Source organism: Hemicordylus capensis, chromosome 2 (genome assembly GCF_027244095.1).
Source record: "Hemicordylus capensis ecotype Gifberg chromosome 2, rHemCap1.1.pri, whole genome shotgun sequence".
Classification (NCBI taxonomy): domain Eukaryota; kingdom Metazoa; phylum Chordata; class Lepidosauria; order Squamata; family Cordylidae; genus Hemicordylus; species Hemicordylus capensis.
The window spans coordinates 42,897,786-42,915,035 of NC_069658.1; the positions used below are offsets into that span (position 1 = coordinate 42,897,786).

The 17,250-nt window shown below is 45.0% G+C and overlaps 2 protein-coding genes across 3 annotated transcripts in view; one reads left to right on the forward strand and one right to left on the reverse strand.

Moving 5' to 3' along the window:
* SGTB (small glutamine rich tetratricopeptide repeat co-chaperone beta) overlaps window positions 1–1,906 on the reverse strand; it is a 37,334-nt gene extending 35,428 nt beyond the window's left edge. The window contains exon 1 of the mRNA XM_053296583.1: window positions 1,701–1,906. The gene's annotated coding sequence lies outside the window, so the exon portion shown is untranslated. The remainder of the gene's footprint in view (window positions 1–1,700) is intronic.
* Window positions 1,870–17,250, forward strand: part of NLN (neurolysin) — a 72,742-nt gene continuing 57,361 nt past the window's right edge. The window contains exons 1-2 of one of the 2 annotated variants that reach the window (XM_053296581.1): window positions 1,870–2,161; window positions 16,295–16,551. In XM_053296581.1, coding sequence (XP_053152556.1) covers window positions 2,121–2,161; window positions 16,295–16,551 — 298 coding nt within the window. In that variant the 5' untranslated portion in view covers window positions 1,870–2,120. Of the gene's footprint in view, window positions 2,162–16,294; window positions 16,552–17,250 lie in introns of those variants that run through there. The other variant, XM_053296582.1, reaches the window with a different exon arrangement.

Sequence of the window (17,250 nt, forward strand, 5' to 3'; positions counted from 1 at the left end):
TATCTATATCACCAGCTGCCACTGTATAAATAATGTATTGCATTACCATTCAAAATTGCTTTTCATATTAATCCTAGGTATACATACTGAAATGGCAACGAGAAACTTGCCTTCAATAAGTAAATTATACCCCACTCCTCCTGTAGCGGACCGGCACTTGAGAATAAAAACTAGAACATGGTGACCTCAATGCAACTTGTGATAAAGTGACACATGCTGACTCAGAGCTTCATTTGCATTCAGCCTCTTCTTCTCAATTAGGAATTACATAACTTTGGGACAAGATTTCAGTTCAACTTCAGAGACTTTCACTTTTTCCTAGAGTACTTTTCCAATTTCACCCTGAAAAAAGTTCTTAATGCAGTATATGCTAAAAGAATATGAATAAAAGTTTTTATTCAGGCAGTATAACTTAAGATGGATGCTGAATATGTAAGGGATGGGGGGGGCAGGCATACAAAAAACTGTCTGCCAAGGGTGAAGCATCATCATCATTATTATTGTTATTATTTATTTTTTACATTTATAGCCCGCTCTTCCTCCAAGGAGCTCAGAGCAGTGCACTACACAGGGGCGTAACGAAGCTGGAGTGGGCCCAGAGACAAAATTTTAAAATTGGCCCCTCGCTGATACACTCACTTCACATGTGACTTGCCTCTGGGGGGCCCCTCGAGGCGTGGGGGCCCCCCAGGCAGCTGCCTCCCCTTGCCTAATGGTAGTTACGCCCCTGGCACTACATACTTAAGTTTCTCTTTCACAACAATCCTGTGAAGTAGGTTAGGCTGAGAGAGAAGTGACTGACCCAGAGTCACCCAGCAAGTATCATGGCTGAATGGGGATTTGAAGTCAGGTCTCCCCGGTCCTAGTCCAGCACTCTAGCCACTACACCACGCTGGCTCTTACATGTTGTCATATATTAAACACATTATAGACTATAGTTTGTCTTAATGGAGGCATCGTCTACACATGAAGCAAATGCGAACGGAGGATGATGCAGCACATCCTTACTGTAGTATTTTACAATTCGCCTATACTGAGTGATGTTATATAACTGACCACCACTATATGTGAAATTTCACTCCTTCCTTGGGGGTGGTTTTTAAATAGGTACCCCAGATTGATCCACTTACAAGCTACATTTGGCAGGCTGACAGCTGTAGAGATCAGAGCACTCAAGCCGAGAGCGATCATGTTTATGTACGCACATGCATACACACGGGAGAAATCTTGCCAGCACACACCTAGCTAGGAAACCTTGCCAAAACAGCTCCACTCAACCATCCTTTTCCACCCGATACGCTTGGGCTGTGCAGTACTGACAAACCCCAAGGCAGGTTCCCAAGCCTTGGGTTCGTCAGAGATTACCTGAAGGGGGTGGGGAGGAAGGGAGAGAAAGAGCAGGACCCACCTGAGGGGGCCGAGGCTCAGCAGCGCCCTGCAAGAAGGGGAGGTCCCCTAATTTACAAAGGTTACCTAAGCGATGCTCTGCATCCTCCATCGTTTCCAATACGCACACAAACATCTAGGAGGAGGGCTCCGTTTTATTCCCCACCCCCGCCCCAATGCAAAAGCGACGGCCGGAGCAGCAGCAGCAGCAGCTTCTCTACAGCGGAGCACCGATCGCATCTGTACTGCTGCTACTGCAGCGGACACCATTCATCCAGATCTGAAGGGCAGGGCAGCAATTATGGTAGCCTTACCGGAGAGGAAGCAGTCTGGGCAATGGCTGGCCGCTGCAAAGCTGCTCTCTTCCCTCGGGCAGTCCGCGCGGCGCGATGAAGCTGCTGTTTTCTCTGGCCACGGCTCTACAGAACCACAAACTTCTCCCCGTCTCCAGCTCCCTCCTGCGTCGTTGTTGTCGTTCGTGGGGAAATTAATGCAGGCGAGCGCGAGCCTGAAGGGGGCGCGCAGGAGCCAGTCCTGCCCAGCGGAAGTGAGTCGCGCCGCGCTCGCTCGTTCCACTCAGCTGTGCACGGCGTGTGGCAGCAGGCGACACACGTGGGTAGTTGTGCCCGAGCCTCACTGGCAGGAGCCGAGCGCGGGCTGCAGGGGTTGGGAGCGGCCGACAGCCTCAGGGGCAGTCAGAAGAGGAGGATCCCCTCTGTCTCTTGCCTCCCTCCATGTTCTCCTTGAGCGTCTCTGCGGGCCGAAGCTTGAGCAGGTACTACGTGCAAGCGAGGGAAAGACTCCTTCGCCCAGGAGAAACAAGGCGGCAGGGCGGGACCTGGGACGCCTTTGGCCAAACGTGGCTGCAGTGGGAGGTGGTCCGCCTCTTTCCTCAGTTGCACACCGCAGTCTCTTTTGTTTGCAAGTGCCGCTTCGCTTTGAGGCCAGGCCTTCCCTTCCCTGGGCTAATTGTATGTAGAACCTCTCCTCCTCCTATGGTGAGCTGTTTCTCTTTCTGCTGTTCCCCAAGAAGGTGAACAGTCTTGTCTCGTTTCTTACACTTCTTCTGCACCCGGCTTCTCTCTGACCTCGCCTTAAAAATCACCACCGCCGAGGAAGAAGTCTCCATCTTACTCTTAAGGGTGACTCTAAAACATATGCTTACATTTGAGATTTAGGGCTGGATAGCCCTGGAAAGAATATCAGTTTTTCAATTATCTTGAATATATTGACCAATTTATCTCTTCTAGGCGTTATAATTTCTCCAAGGGTGAGAGAAAAGCTGTCAAACAAGCAAAGAAGCACCTTAGAACTCTTGCCTATTGTGACATGGCTTTTTGCAGGCAAAGCCTGTATCCTTCTAATGCAAGATGCTTCTAGTGAACATATGTGTCTGGTATCTGTGTATAATGGTTCTTCTAATAGCCTTGAATTTCTAGTATGATTTTAAAGAGACCAATTTGATGCATGTTTTCTCAGCCCTGTTTTGTCCATCATGCTCACAGCTTGATCCTGTGCATGTGCGAGTTCAGTAGTACTTAGTCCCTAATAGGTGTGCTTAGGATAGCAACCTTTTCCAAATGCATTGGATTACAGCCATAGAAAGATGAGTATACCAACACCCAAATGTGTTGCAGCTAAATGAGACCCTTACTTAACAGTACTATAAAGCTTGCTCTGCGGTTTCTGGTGATGCTTTAATCTGGAGCAGGGACAAAAGGATCTAGTGCAGAATAGCTAGAATTAATAGATTGGCAAAAGTATTTGTGTTTGTAGCTTGGAGGTAATTTCTTGAAATGTGTCTGGTAGCACTTCTGTGTTTCAATAGACGCCTATTGAGCATATGCAGGAGAAAACCCCATGCAGAAATTATTATCTTAATTGCTTTTGTCACCTGATCATTATCAGCTGTTGTTAAGGATCTAGAGTGGTAGAGGCATTCTCTAAAAATGTTGGGTGTTTCTCTTGGTGCACATATTTGTGTGTAGTTCAGTTTTCTAAGCCACTACATTAGGTCTGTATTTGATCTTAGTATTTTAGTCTGCAAAATTTGTTCTTAGTATTGGAATCCTTGCTGTTTCTATGGTTGTAAATTTTTTTAGAAACCATTTAAATATATGAATAGTTTTGAAATGTAAGGAATAGTTCTGAAATATTATTTTACAACAATGTTCTATTACTACTCAGTAAATTGCACCTAAACCCGTTAATTCCTGTGGGCTTAGGTGCACCTAACTCGGCATAACACTGTTTAGGATTGGACTGTAAACTGTTTCATGTTGCATACCTATGTCTAGTACAGGCATTTTACAAGACAATTTATAGATACTTAGAGGGTCCCTTGAGTGACATTTAATTAAAATTTAATTTCCACAAGAGGCATAAATAATGTGGTACTGCTCATCCAGAAGCTGCTGTTTAGTGTCTTCAGCAGTGTCTCTGTTCCCAGTTTATATGAGCAGCTGCTTTTTGGTAATAGCTATTAGGAATAAGAATAAGCCTGCTTCTGAAACTAAGTGTTAAAGCTTTAATTTTCCCCACAGACGTGTACAGGTGGCCCTTGTTAACCACGGTTTTGCATATTTATTTATTTTATTTTATTTTTACACTTACATCCCACTCTTCCTTTGAGGAGCTCAGAACAGTATACATGGTTATGTTTATCCTCACAACAACCCTGTGAGGTAGATTAGTCTGAGAGTTAAGTGACTGGCCCAGTGAGTCACCCAGTGAGTTTAATGGTTGAATGGGGATTTGAACTCGGGTCTTCCCGGTCCTAGTCCAACACTCTAACCACTATGCTATGCTGGCCCCTCAGCATAGCAGTCAGGCCATGTGCATCTGGCCACATTATACATAGCTCTAGAAATACTTGAAATTCACTTGTCCGTGGTTCCTAGGTGGCTGGAAATGACCTCTGCAGCCATTTCTGACCACCATTTTGCTAAATGAAAAAACTTTGGAATGCTTTCCCAGTGGCCATTCGCTCCTCAGACTTCATCACAGTTTTTAGAAAGCTTCTTAAATCTTGGCTTTTTACCCAGGCTTTTACATGACCGTTTCTATGCTGCTTCTATGTGTTTTTTGCTTGTATTTTATAGTTTTTAAATTAGATTTGTTTTATATTTTTAGCTTAATATTTTAACTGTCATTTTTATTGTATGTTTTTAACTTTTGTAAACTGCCTTGGGGTTGTTTTTAATGAAAGGTGGTATGGAAATTCAATAATAAATAAATAAATAAATAAAATGAAGCCATTTGTGGTGGTGGTGGGGATTCTCATGATTTTTCATGGAAAATCTGTGAACTTGGGTTACTGGACAGCTGAAAACGTGGAGAGCATGGTATACTGCATTATTGCTCTCATTTCTGCCATTTACTTTTTTTTTTTGCCCTCCAGGAACCTAACACCCCCACACCCCCAATTCCCATTGCCTCAAGAATCTGCGGTTTCATTATCCATGGTTACAGCTGAGCACGGAGCCCCCATGGATAACGAGGGCCACCTACACTGGTTAATTTACATGACGAAGCTACGTTTGTTTGTCTTTCAATCCAGAATGATGCCCTAGGCCAGGGGTTCCCAACCTGTGGTACTCCAGATGCTGCTGAACTACAACTCCCATCATCCTCAGCCACAATCAGTTGTAACTGGGGGTGATGGGAGCTGTAGTTCAGCAATATCTGGAGTACTGCAAGTTGCAAACCCCTGCCCTAGGCAGCTACATTTAAAAAAAAAAATACAACTACATTAAGCTTGTTTCTACCTCCTCTGAAACAAAACATTGTTCTGGCATGACATATCTAGGGGCAGCCTGTATGCCTCAGTTTGCCTAATAGTCTCCTCAGTTTGACAGAGGCAGTGGATTGGCTATCTCCCTTAACCCAGTACTGGGTACACTACTCCCGTGCAAACATTTGGCAGTGGTGTGCTAGCCACCGCCAACACACTGTATGTCCTCTTTGTCAGCTGCGGCTCTGGCTGGTCAGGAAGGGAATGGAAGGAGGTCTATTGAGGTCACACTACTGCACTTTTCTCAGTGCTGGAAGGGCCCTTTAAGAAAGATGGCACTCTGTTTTAAGAAGTCTAGGAGGAAAGCACTCAGAAGGGCTGTGCTTCCCAGCACTCCATGCACACCTTCCAAGATGGTACAGGAGCTCAAGATGGCTCTGTTTCCCTTAAAGAACAACTCTCCCCACCACCACCACCACCATCACTAGTGCTGAGCACAGCACTGCATAGTGAGAATGATTGTCTCTGCATTGTGTAAAGGGGACTAAACAATTATTCAAGATGTTGCACTTACATTTGATGGGTGCTACCACTGGCCACTGGGCCTTACAGTGAAGAACACTTGTCTGTTGCCTCTAGGCATGCCATACTTACAATTTATAAGTATGATGTGCCTTACAATCTGTAGGACTGCAGAACTTTTCAAAGTCCACGGACAGAGAGGAGGAGCTAGATACGGGAGCTTTGCATCTGCAGAGAACATTTCTAGCACTTAGCAATAGCAATAGCACTTACATTTATATACCGCTCTATAGCCGGAGCTCTCTAAGCGGTTTACAATGATTTTAGCATATTGCCCCCAACATTCTGGGTACTCATTTTACCGACCTCGGAAGGATGGAAGGCTGAGTCAACCTTGAGCCCCTGGTCAGGATCAAACTTGTAACCCTCTGGTTACAGGGCGGCAGTTTTACCACTGTGCCACCAGGGGCTCTTGGTTTCTAAAGCTCTTAAGGTTGGGATACTCTGTGAACTCTCTCCAGAAACAGTCCTAGTCCTTTTTCCCCCCTTGAAAACATTACTCTGTCATTCTGTCCCTGACTTGGGCTCCTTGGACAGGGATAGGATCAGTCATAATCCCTCCCATGCAAGCAGAGCCCAAACCTGTGACAGCATGTTGAGCTCATGCTGGGTTTGTGTAGATGGTACATATTACTGGCATAATCTGAGTAAGAGTAACTGGCCCTATCCACCTCCAGCACAGTACCTCCAGTGACTGTTGCTGGTGTCTATCTTATATTTCTTTTCAGATTGTGAGCCCTTTGGGGACAGGGATCCCGCCCTGAGCCATTTTTGGAAGGGCAGCATAGAAATATAATATAATATAATATAATATAATATAATCTCTATGCCAGTGGGATGCGACCAGTGTGGGAACAATATCTGTGCAGAATTAGGGTCATGACAGGGGAGAAGTTGGTTTAATCCAGTTTCTATATTTGCTTACTGATGGTATAATTATGTATGCCTGCATGAATAAGAACTTGCTTGTTGGACATCATCTACCTCCTTACAGTCACCTCAAATGATAGGATTTCAATTAACTTAGCAACCAATCATGCCACACATACAGTGTGTATCCTAGCAAAGAAGCACAGGTAACATATCAATATGCACAGCATCACTCTGTCTATTCCCATATCTGCAAAACCATGAGTATAGAAGTGCATGTTTGGGAACTTTGAAGAAAGTGCACACTGGACTAATACAAATAGTGGAAGGGTGGTATATAAATCAAATAAATAAATCAAATAACCTGCCCACACCAACAGAAATGCAGAAACGGCAGATACTTATCTTTTCCCAGAACTCTTGTAAGTCTTGTGTAGTGATCAGCCACCCCCCACCCCCGGTACCTGGTCCCCGCCAGCACCACCTATGCAGACTGGAGACTCACCTGCAGACGGCACAGTTGGCAGGGAGAGGCCAGAACCAAGCGCTGAAGGGTCCAGTAGAGAAGACCAGCTACTCCCAGGAACAGAGGCTGAAGCTCCCATCCCAGAGCACCTGCGGCTGGCAAGGAGGCCTACAGACCAGGAGGGAGGCGCTGTGGAGGAGAAGGCGGAGCCAGCAGAGATGTCAGGAGCAGCCATCAGCAAGGCCAAGGAGTTCCGGAGAGAGCAGGAGCCAGAAAGATCCAAAGACAGTAAGTCAGGCCCTCTTGGACATTTTTGCCAGGATTGGTTGGCCAGGGGAAGTCCTGACTGATACAGGGGCCAAGTTCATTCATGGGGTGATGAAGAAGCTTTGGAGCACCAAAGACATAGAACATCTTCCCCCGGTGTCTGGCCAGCACCTGACAAGTGGATCAGTGGGAGAGGCCAAAAGGACTTTGGGGGCCATGATCCAGAAGTTCATGAAGGAACAATCCAGAGACTGGGACTTGGGGCTGCCACAGCTGTTGGATGCCTACAGAGCTGTGCTGCACCCGAACTTAGGATATTCTCCCTTTGAGCTAGTCCATGGGAAAGATGTCAGAGGGACTTTGGGACAGATGTGATGTCAGTGGGATGGGAAGCCCCCCCCCCGAGAGAAAATGTATTGAACCTTGGGGAAAAGGCCCAAAGCACACTGAAAAAGACCCAGTCCCTTCTGCCGCACAATCTGCGGGAGGCCCAAACAGAGCAGAAGGCTGGGCATGGTCAACATGCCAGGGAGTGTGTATTTGATCCAGGAGAACAGGTGCCAGACCTCAGGCCAGCTAGGCCCAATAAACCCAATGTGGAGATGTGGGGGATGGAGTGTCAAACTGCTTTAGAGGTGTCAAAAGCTGCCCTAAGTAAAAACCCCATTCTCCAAGCCCCAAACTTTAAAAGAACTGTCGCTCTGACCACTGATGCTTCAGAGAAGGGCATTGGGGCAGAAATGATGCTATTGGGTCTAGACTAGGCCTCTCATACAGACATGGTTCTTAATCAGAAGCGGTCAGCAGGGGGAAACCACTGGCTACAGGGGCTCATCACAAGAAGAAGAGGAACATCATGACAGGTGTCTTGTCACAGGGACACTTTGAAGTCTCCACTGGAACCTAAGGACTTTGGCTTCAGGAAGTTTAATCTAGGTAAAGGTTTGTTTAGTCAAACTTTGCATTAGAAGTTATATTCCGTGTGTGTGTGTGTGTGTGTTGTGTATTCTTATACTGTTCTATTATAGTCTACCTACAATGTAAATGAAATAAGAAACACTAGCCTACGCTCCAGACACCTAGGGCATAGCAAAAGACTCTGTATGCATTTAAGTATGCTTTTGCATTTTCCTGCATACCTGTTCTTTGCAACTGAGTAACCAAGGTTTTTAAAGTGTGCTGCCCCAACATCATTTGGGGTGCTTTTGAAGTATTCTTGTAACCTACTGAGTATTTTTATCTTTAACTAAAAGCTGAGTAAGCCTCAGAAGGAAGCAGTCTGCAGTACCTGAATAAAACTGTTTTTCTTTTTGTTCCTTTTCTTTTACAAGCCTCTCCAAGTTGGTTTTCCACTCATGAAAGCAGGGGCTAAAGGGGGATTTCTCTGGTGCAAACATGTCTTCTCAGGCGTTCAGCAGCTATCAATTTTCTCACCATGTGTAGGCTTGCACGTGGAAGATTTCTGTACTTGTCTAGTAGCAAAACAGAGAGGTTTTCCTGGGATTCCACCCCAACCCCAAGGAGGTTCAAGCTCTGTAATAAAGAGGGGTGGCGGCGGCAGCCATTTTTGAACCTACCAATAATATAGAAGAGTATTAGGAGAAGCCTAGTCATGCCACTCAGCAGGGATGATTCAGCATTTCTATGCCTCACATGAGCTTGCCCTGACACAAAGGCTATAATCCACTACATTTTGTATCCAGGGTCTTGACACAAGCACCCACAAGGAACTCCGGCTCCTGTTTCTGCAACTGTGCTGAAAGGACTATGCTTTCAACACAAGGATGGGGCTCACCAGAGCGGTAGACCAAGCCTCAGAGTGTGACTCCTGACCAACCTTAGTCTCACAAGCAAAAGATGGATGTGCTGAGCGCTCCAGCACCCATAGTCACAACCTTTTCCTACAATATGCGGAAACCATGTATTGTCTTAACCACCCTTCTTTGCTCAATAGATGGCAACAGTAGATGGCAACATATATACTGTGTGGACACAGAAGTCCTTTTTGCCGTGACTTAGGTAAGCTCCAACAATGCAGTGGGGAAAGCTGTAGAAAGCACAGCTACCCTTAGTGGTGCATGCTGAGCACTCCATTTATTAGTATTGCCAACTAAATGCTCATGACTTACTCTTCCTTCCTTCCAGGATCTGAACTGCAGTACATATAACCGGGGGCAGGGTTCCAGTGCAGCAACTTATACTGGTGAATTTTGTGTCGATGACAGTACTGTTGTTATGAACAGGTGAATCTCTAAGCATTGACATCTGGGGCTACCAGTGGGAAAGTGGGGCTGGAGCATGTGGAATGGAAAAGCATCTGTGTAGCCAGCCCTGGATGACCACCTGGCTACAGGACGCATTTATTCAGTACTGTTCATTAGTCATGTGTCTCTTCTCTCTCCACAGGTCAACAGGCAGCTATTCAGTATTCACAGAGACAAGGAGCTTCCCCATCCCCAGTACCCCAAGTGGGACCAGCAGTAGTGACCAATGGAAAATGCTTTGGAGGTGCATGACATACAGCAGAGTCAGAGCATGGGTATACGGTGGTGGAGAAAACTGCACCTGTCATTCAGCTGTCACTCATGCTGATGTATTTTATGTTGGAAGTTAAAGGGCTTTGCACTGTCTCTTTGCCTCAGACAGTGGAGGACAGACTAGTAAGTCAGAGGGCTAGAGAGTCAAGACATTGGTCATCCCTTCTCCACTGCTCTGATGCTATCCCTTTGAAATGTAGATTGCTACTCTTAGGGATTCAACTTCCTCCTTCCTCTCTCTCTCCCCTACCTGCCCTGCTACCTTGCAACATGGCAAGCCTCTCTCCCTGCACCATATGTGCAGAGAGGATGCAGAATCCATCTGCATCCAGCTAGATAGATAGATTAGAGATCCTAAATCCTCACTTTCCTATCTAGAATGGAGTTCCTTAATAAATGCCTTTTATATTGATTTGAAACTATGAATTGGCTCCAAGTTACTTCACTCTCAGGATACACGCATGCCTAACTAAATTTCCGCTGTGTTGTGCCTCTGTGCACTCTGCTATAATGAGAAAAGGGATTCTCTCACCACAGAGAATTTCCAACATTCTATTTATTTATTTATTTATTTATTTATTTATTTAATATACCGCCTTTCATTAAAACAATCCCAAGGCGGTTTACAGCAAAGTTTAAAAACAAGACTGTTAAAAAGACACAATTAAAATATTAGCTAAAAATATAAGACAAATCTGATTACAAATTTAAAATGCAAGCATAAAAGCAATGCAGAGTACAAAGAGCAGCAGCAGCGACAATCATATAAAAACCTGGGTAAAAAGCCACGATTTAACATGCTTGTCTGTATGAGACAAAGGAGCCATGTCAGAACACAAGGTTGACGATCTCACTCTTCTGCAGTGCTTCACCACTCAGTGTACTATGGATACTGTTCAATAAAGAAAATGAGACTGCCAGTTGTGTGTCGGTTTTCCTGATCGTTAGCAGATAGAGAACCTTGTTACTTAGCTTTTATTGTTACTCAGTTCAGATGTTGTTGCATTTAGGGATTTGCAGTGGGAGGGAATGGTATATACTCTCTGACTACACCCAAAGCTGAGGGTCTGTTGCCTTGTCCTCTTAGTTACTGCTAACGGATTATAGCAAGAATGAGGGCAGAGATCCCAACATGATCTTGTGGCACCTTCTTTCCCAGGTACTGCTGGTGTGATAATGTACCAGTCATTGCCGCCATTGGCTACTAAGCCTCATATTGCCACTTGGCTGCTGGGGAAATATCCAGTCAGCCAGATGACTATAGCAGTGGTAGACCCCTGATAACTGAGCAAAGAGACACCTTTCAAAGTGGTTACTCTCTATATTTAGCAGGGGGAGAGCGATGGACCTTACCCAACCACAGCACAGCATTCCTCCAGTGTCTGTTGGTATTTACCTTATATCTTTTTTAAAAAAAGATTGTGAGCCCTTTGGAGATAGGGGACCATCTTTTATTTATTTATTTTATATCTATGTAGACCGCTTTGGAAGCTTTGTTGAAAAACCTTATATAAGTAGTAGTCGTAGAGCTGAATGGCATGAAGGGAACTGGGCATGAATGTATTAAGATCAGGGGTTCCCAACTTTGCTCCCCAGATGTTGTTGGAGTACAACTCCCATCATCCCCAGCCACAGTGGCCTTGCAGTCCAGCAGCATCTGGGAACGGAAGGTTGGGAACCTGTGTATTAGAGAGTTGCATGAATAAGATTCTCGGGTCATGTCCCAGTGCATGTGGTTTTTCTCAGCTCATTCTCCTGGGAGTCCATAGCCAGGGATAAAGTCTAGGGCTTCTTGTATGCTGAGCCTATGTTGTTCCACTGAGCTACAGCACCACTTGGGGCCCCTTCTGTACTGGACTGGGGACAGGGAAAGGAGAGGTGTCTTGAAGTAGGCCCTGGGAAATGGCAAGAGATTTACTATGCTGCTTGATTTCTGCTCCTGTAATAGTATAGTCAGGGTGGTGCTCTTTGCAGTGGGAGGAGGACTTCATTCTAATCCTGCGGCTTCTTCTTTCCATCTAAAACTATTGTTGCTGGCAGGACTTCCAAAAGGTAGACAGCGTTATGGAAGCCACCCTTATAGGTCCTAGGAGTTGGACTCAGAGTCGCACACATGAGAGTGCTGTCTGCTGTAAGATACTCAGAGTAGAGCATCTGCTTGCATGCAGAAGGCCCCAGGATTAGTCCTTGGCATCTGCAGGTAGGGCTATGAAAGACTCCCCCCCCCCGAAACTTTGGAGATCCACTGCCAACCCAGAAAATTCTGAGCTAGATGGACCAGTGGTCTGACTCGGTATAAGGTAGCTTCCTATGTTTCTACACACGAACATAGGAAGCTGCCATATATGGAGTCAGACCATAGGTCCATCTCACTCAGTATTGTCTACACATACTGGCAGTGACTTCTCTAAGATTGCAGGCTGGAATCACTCTCAGCCCTATCTTGGAGATGCCAGGGAAGGAACTTGGCATCTATATGCTCTTCCCAGAGCGGCTTCATCCCCTGAGGGGAATATCTTACAGTGCTCATACTTCTAGTCTCCCTTTCTTATGCAACCAGGGCAGACCTTGCTTAGCTAAGGGGACAAGTCATGCTTGCTCCCACAAGACCAGCTCTCTTCCTCGTTCATGTATAAATGCTACATGCATGCCTGCCAGTTCCGGTACAACATTCACCGGGGCTCCAAGCACATATGCTGCAGCCCCACACCAACACTTCTGAGGAGAGCACTGGTGGGGGAAGAGCGGTGGGGGGCAGGTAAGGGCACCCTCCCTGCCCCTTAAAGGACCCCCCTGCTTCCAAACCAGATAGAACACTGGACTTCCTAACTGTTCGGCGCTCCAGAAAAGTGCCAAACTGGTTCTTGCACATCCCTAGAAAACAGGTAGAACCTGTATTAAATTTTAATTTTTTAAGTGGGTCATCTTAAATTCAGAGTTATCTTCTTTTGAGGTAAACATGGTATCAGGTGGCTTTTACTGAGTCAATCAATCAATCATCTTTGTTACGGTCAAAGACCAACACAGGTTATAATACAGTAAAATAGATAAAGCAATCAGATTATTATGAAGATAAATGTTACATGTATTACTACTATAAACTATGACTGAGATTTGTATTACAGTTAAGACTAATAGAATAAGGGATACTGAGTCAAGTCATCGGTGCATCTCACTCAGTACTGGCAAGCAGCAGTCCTCCGTGGTTTCAGACAGGGTTTTTCCCAGCCTTACTGAAGATGCCAGGAATTGATCCTGAGACCTATTTTTTGTTTGTTTATTTGCATGTAAAGGATGTTGTGGTGATCACATTGGTTGGATTGGGACCAGCACTGAGGGCCCAAAGGGCTAAGCTTAGGCCTTTATCTGGGACTGTCGTTTTGCAAGACACTGGAGTGTGAACTTTGGCTCTGCTGAGCCTAAGTAACTGAGGGAAATTGTTTGTTCTGTAGTCGAGGCCTGACAAGAGGGGAAAAGACTCGCTCCTCCCTGCTCTGAAACTTGTTTATGCATTGTGCTATGCCAAGGATAATCATGGGACCCAGCTTGAAATTTGGTAATGTTGAGAGTAATCATATTTAGAAGGTCTTAGGAAGCAACACATAGATATCAGTACCTACATATTTTAGGGGTACATTATGTTCACACAATTAATTGCTGAAACTCTTTGCATGCTATGTCTTAACACATTTCTTGGGGCTAAAAGGTGCCAACTCTGCTTCGAGGTTACCACAAACTTGTCAATCTGGACAGCGACAGGAATGCTTTGAGAACATCAAAAGGGAAAACAGCTCCATCTGACTCAGTAAACAGGTGAACATAAGAACAGCCCTGCTGGATCAGGCCCAAGGCCCATCTAGTCCAGCATCCTATTTCACACAGTGGCCCACCAGATGCTGCTGGAAGCCACAGGCAGGAGTTGAGGGCATGCCCTCTCTCCTGCTGTTACTCCCCTGCAACTGGTACTCAGAGGCATACTGCCTTTGAGGCTGGAGGTGGCCCACAGCCCTCCAACTAGTAGCCGTTGATAGACCTCTCCTCCATGAAGTTATCCAAACCCTTCTTAAAGCCATCCAGGTTGTTGGCTGTCGCCACATCTTGTGGCAGAGAATTCCACAAGTGGATTATGCATTGTATGGAAAAGTGCTTCCATTGATTGGTCCTAGATTTCCCGGCAATCAATTTCATGGGATGACCCCTAGTTCTAGTGTTATGTGAGAGGGAGAAGAATTTATCTTCTCTCTCTATCCACTTTCTCCAGTGCTGGATACTAACCCCAAGAATGGTAGACTCCTTCACCAAACATGGTAAGAGAGTTCCGGCGGGGAACCGGAGTTCTTGATATCAGACTGGAGACACAGAGAGAAATGATATGGCTGTGTCTGATATGAGAAATGGATAACATGCCTGGAAAGGTATAAAGAGGCCACACTCCCACATACGGATATAGAGGGGGGTGTCTCTCCACTCAGTCTGCCCGCCAGCACCCAGTAAGGGAGGACAAGGGAAGGCATGCTCTCACTCCATGGGAGGAGTAGCATGTAGCCCTATCCTGTGAAGGCAACTCGGGCCTAGCAGATTGCTGAAGTTGCTCGGGTCTCTAAGATCAGAAGGACTTCCATTCCTGCATATTCAATTGCTCTGCCAAGCCACCTGGATAGGTGGAAGCCTCCATACGCACTCAAGATCTCCATTCCTGCATCTCACAGCTGACGCTGGCCTACAGGACCCAGTAATTATACTTGCAGATGTGCCTTCGGCCCAGCATCTTCTAAACTAACATCTCTCCCCAACCCCGCCCCCTTGTCCCATGATCTCTTTCTCTTCCCCTCTTCCTCCCAGAACTTCCCTAGCCTGTGCTTGTCAGCTGCCAGTGAGGCAGCTTACTCACTTCAGCCTGCTCCCCAACCCCATCCCTCCTCCCCTTTCTCTATTCTCAGCTTATTCACTCTGGAGTGTCGGTCAGAGGCCAGAATGGGCACCTCCTCCCCTTCTCTGCTCTTTTCTCTTCACCCATTTCTCATCCTTCTTCTCGTGCCTGGATTTCACTCTCTTTTCTGCGCTCTTCTCTCTGCTTAAAATTGAAACTGTAAATGTTGTGTCTTAGCTAAAGAACAGCTGCGTGATAACACACACACAGGGTTCATTACTAGTGAGGGAAAATGATTTTAACTGCTACTGAAAACACTACACTACATTGGGGAAGAAAACCAATTGATTGATTTTGCTTGTGTGCTTAATTGCTTAGATGTAACCATTTGCCTTAATAAAACTTATAAACTACAGTTGTGTGTGATGTCTCTTCTTCTCCTCACTCCCAATTGCTCCATAACCTCAGAGCTGAACCAGGGTTAGCCTCTGTTGGTGAAGTTGGGAGGGGCAGTATGCAGGGAGGGTGTTGCAGCCTGCTCGCAACAATGTGTTCTATCAATGAACTCTGCTCTCCCCCACCTGCCATGGGTATTGGTACATTATGTTCCATTTCAGTTAGTATTGTTTTTCTTTCTGTTTTGCTTTTAGGATCAAGTCTGTTACACTGATGTAGTGGGACTATTGGATATGCCTGCCCATCTTTTTGCATGTTGCTAAATTAATAATTATTTCCTCTAATATATCAGGGAATTGCTTTGTTCAAGAGACACATAATCAGCTTGTTTTTACCTTTGAACTATTTTGTACCCTTTCTGAGTACTAACTTCCTGTGGTTCCATTCTTTATGTGGTTGAGTTGCCAGCATCTGAAGGTCTGCTGCTGCTGAGAAGAAATTTCAGCTTCACATTGAATTAACAGGTTCTCACAGTGACCTAAATCCTAAAAACAGTTTTCATAAGGTGATCTGATTGAAATCTGTGACTGGAGCTTTTTTCATCTTAGTGGGTGGTTGTGTAGCATCAAATCTGAAATATCAAATTTTATACTAGTTAAGGCTTTGTGAGAACATGTATTTTTACTTTCACCTTCATGTTTGTAGAGAAAATTGAAAAAATATGGGGCAATATTTGGAAATCAAATCATGTCAATGGCTTGTTTTGTTGTTATGCGGAAGGGGGAAGAGCTGAAAAGCTACTTTCACATACTCCTCCGGTATTGTTATTTTAAGGGATACATTTGAGATGGAGTTTGCCCCTAATAAAAGCCAATCTTTCACCTATTTTGCTTCTTTGTTGTTTTCCTTTCCCTTTTGGTACTACCATTGCCCTTGATGAACTTGTTCTACTATTCATCTATAGTGGTTCTCTGTCCACACTGCCCCTTTTCATTGTATTTTACCGCAGTCCTTAAGATTCTGTGCAAAATTGCATATGCTGTCATCTGCCTTGTATTCTCCTTCCTGCTTCAACTGCACAAGTTCACCTATCATTTCCCTCTCACTTTGGGGTCTTCTGCAGCATTGCTTCTTACGCCACTTAAATTCTTACTTTTACAGATGTTGGTTTCTGCTTTTCATTACAGAGCCGGTAGCCCAAGGATTTTACTCAGAATGACATTAGGAACAGAGATTACTGCACTTCTCAAAGCTTCTTCCTGCACTGCCGTGGAGCGAAATGTTTTGAAATGGGACCTACCACCAGAGCAGATTAGAACAAGGACTGAAGAACTTATCAGGAAAACAAAGCAAGTATATGACAGTGTTGGGATGCTTGATATGGAAAAGCTCACTTATGAGAACACGGTGCAGACTCTTGCAGATATAGAAGTGGAGTATTCAGGTAAGTATGATATGTCTCATATCACTCTCAATGTGCACCAGAATGGAAGAATTAAAATATGAATTGGACAAGGCTGAAATTGTGAGATCTAACTTGATGGACAGCGGCATGTAATTAAATATAGTAGCAGTAAGTTATGTCACATAGTGTGGAATTAACTTTCAGTTGTATGATGTTGTGGTTATTTTAAATTATCCCTGCTAACTGAGCAAAGAGGCACCTTTTACCGTGGTGATTCTCTTTATTTAGCAGGGGGAGAGTAACTGGCCCCATCCACCCCCAGCACAGTACTTCCAGTGACTGTTGCTGGTGTCTATCTTGTGTTTCTTTTTAGAATGTGAGCCCTTTGGGGGGAAGGATCCACCTTATTTATTTATTATTTCTCTGTGTAAACTGCCCTGAGCCATTTTTGGAAGGGCAGTATAGAAATCAAATTAATAATAATAATAATAATAATAAATTGTGTTGGTTGGGTATCTACAAGAAAGCCTTGGATTCATTGCCTCACACATGGATACTAAAATGTTTAGAAACAACTGGTGTCAGCAAAAACATACAGATATTTATTAAAAAAACAATGAGCATGTGGAGTACACAGTTAACAATCAATGGCGAGACACTTGGACAGGTTAGCATTAGAAGAGGCATTTTCCAAGGGGACTCACTATCCCCTCTGTTGTTTGTAATCGCCATGACCCC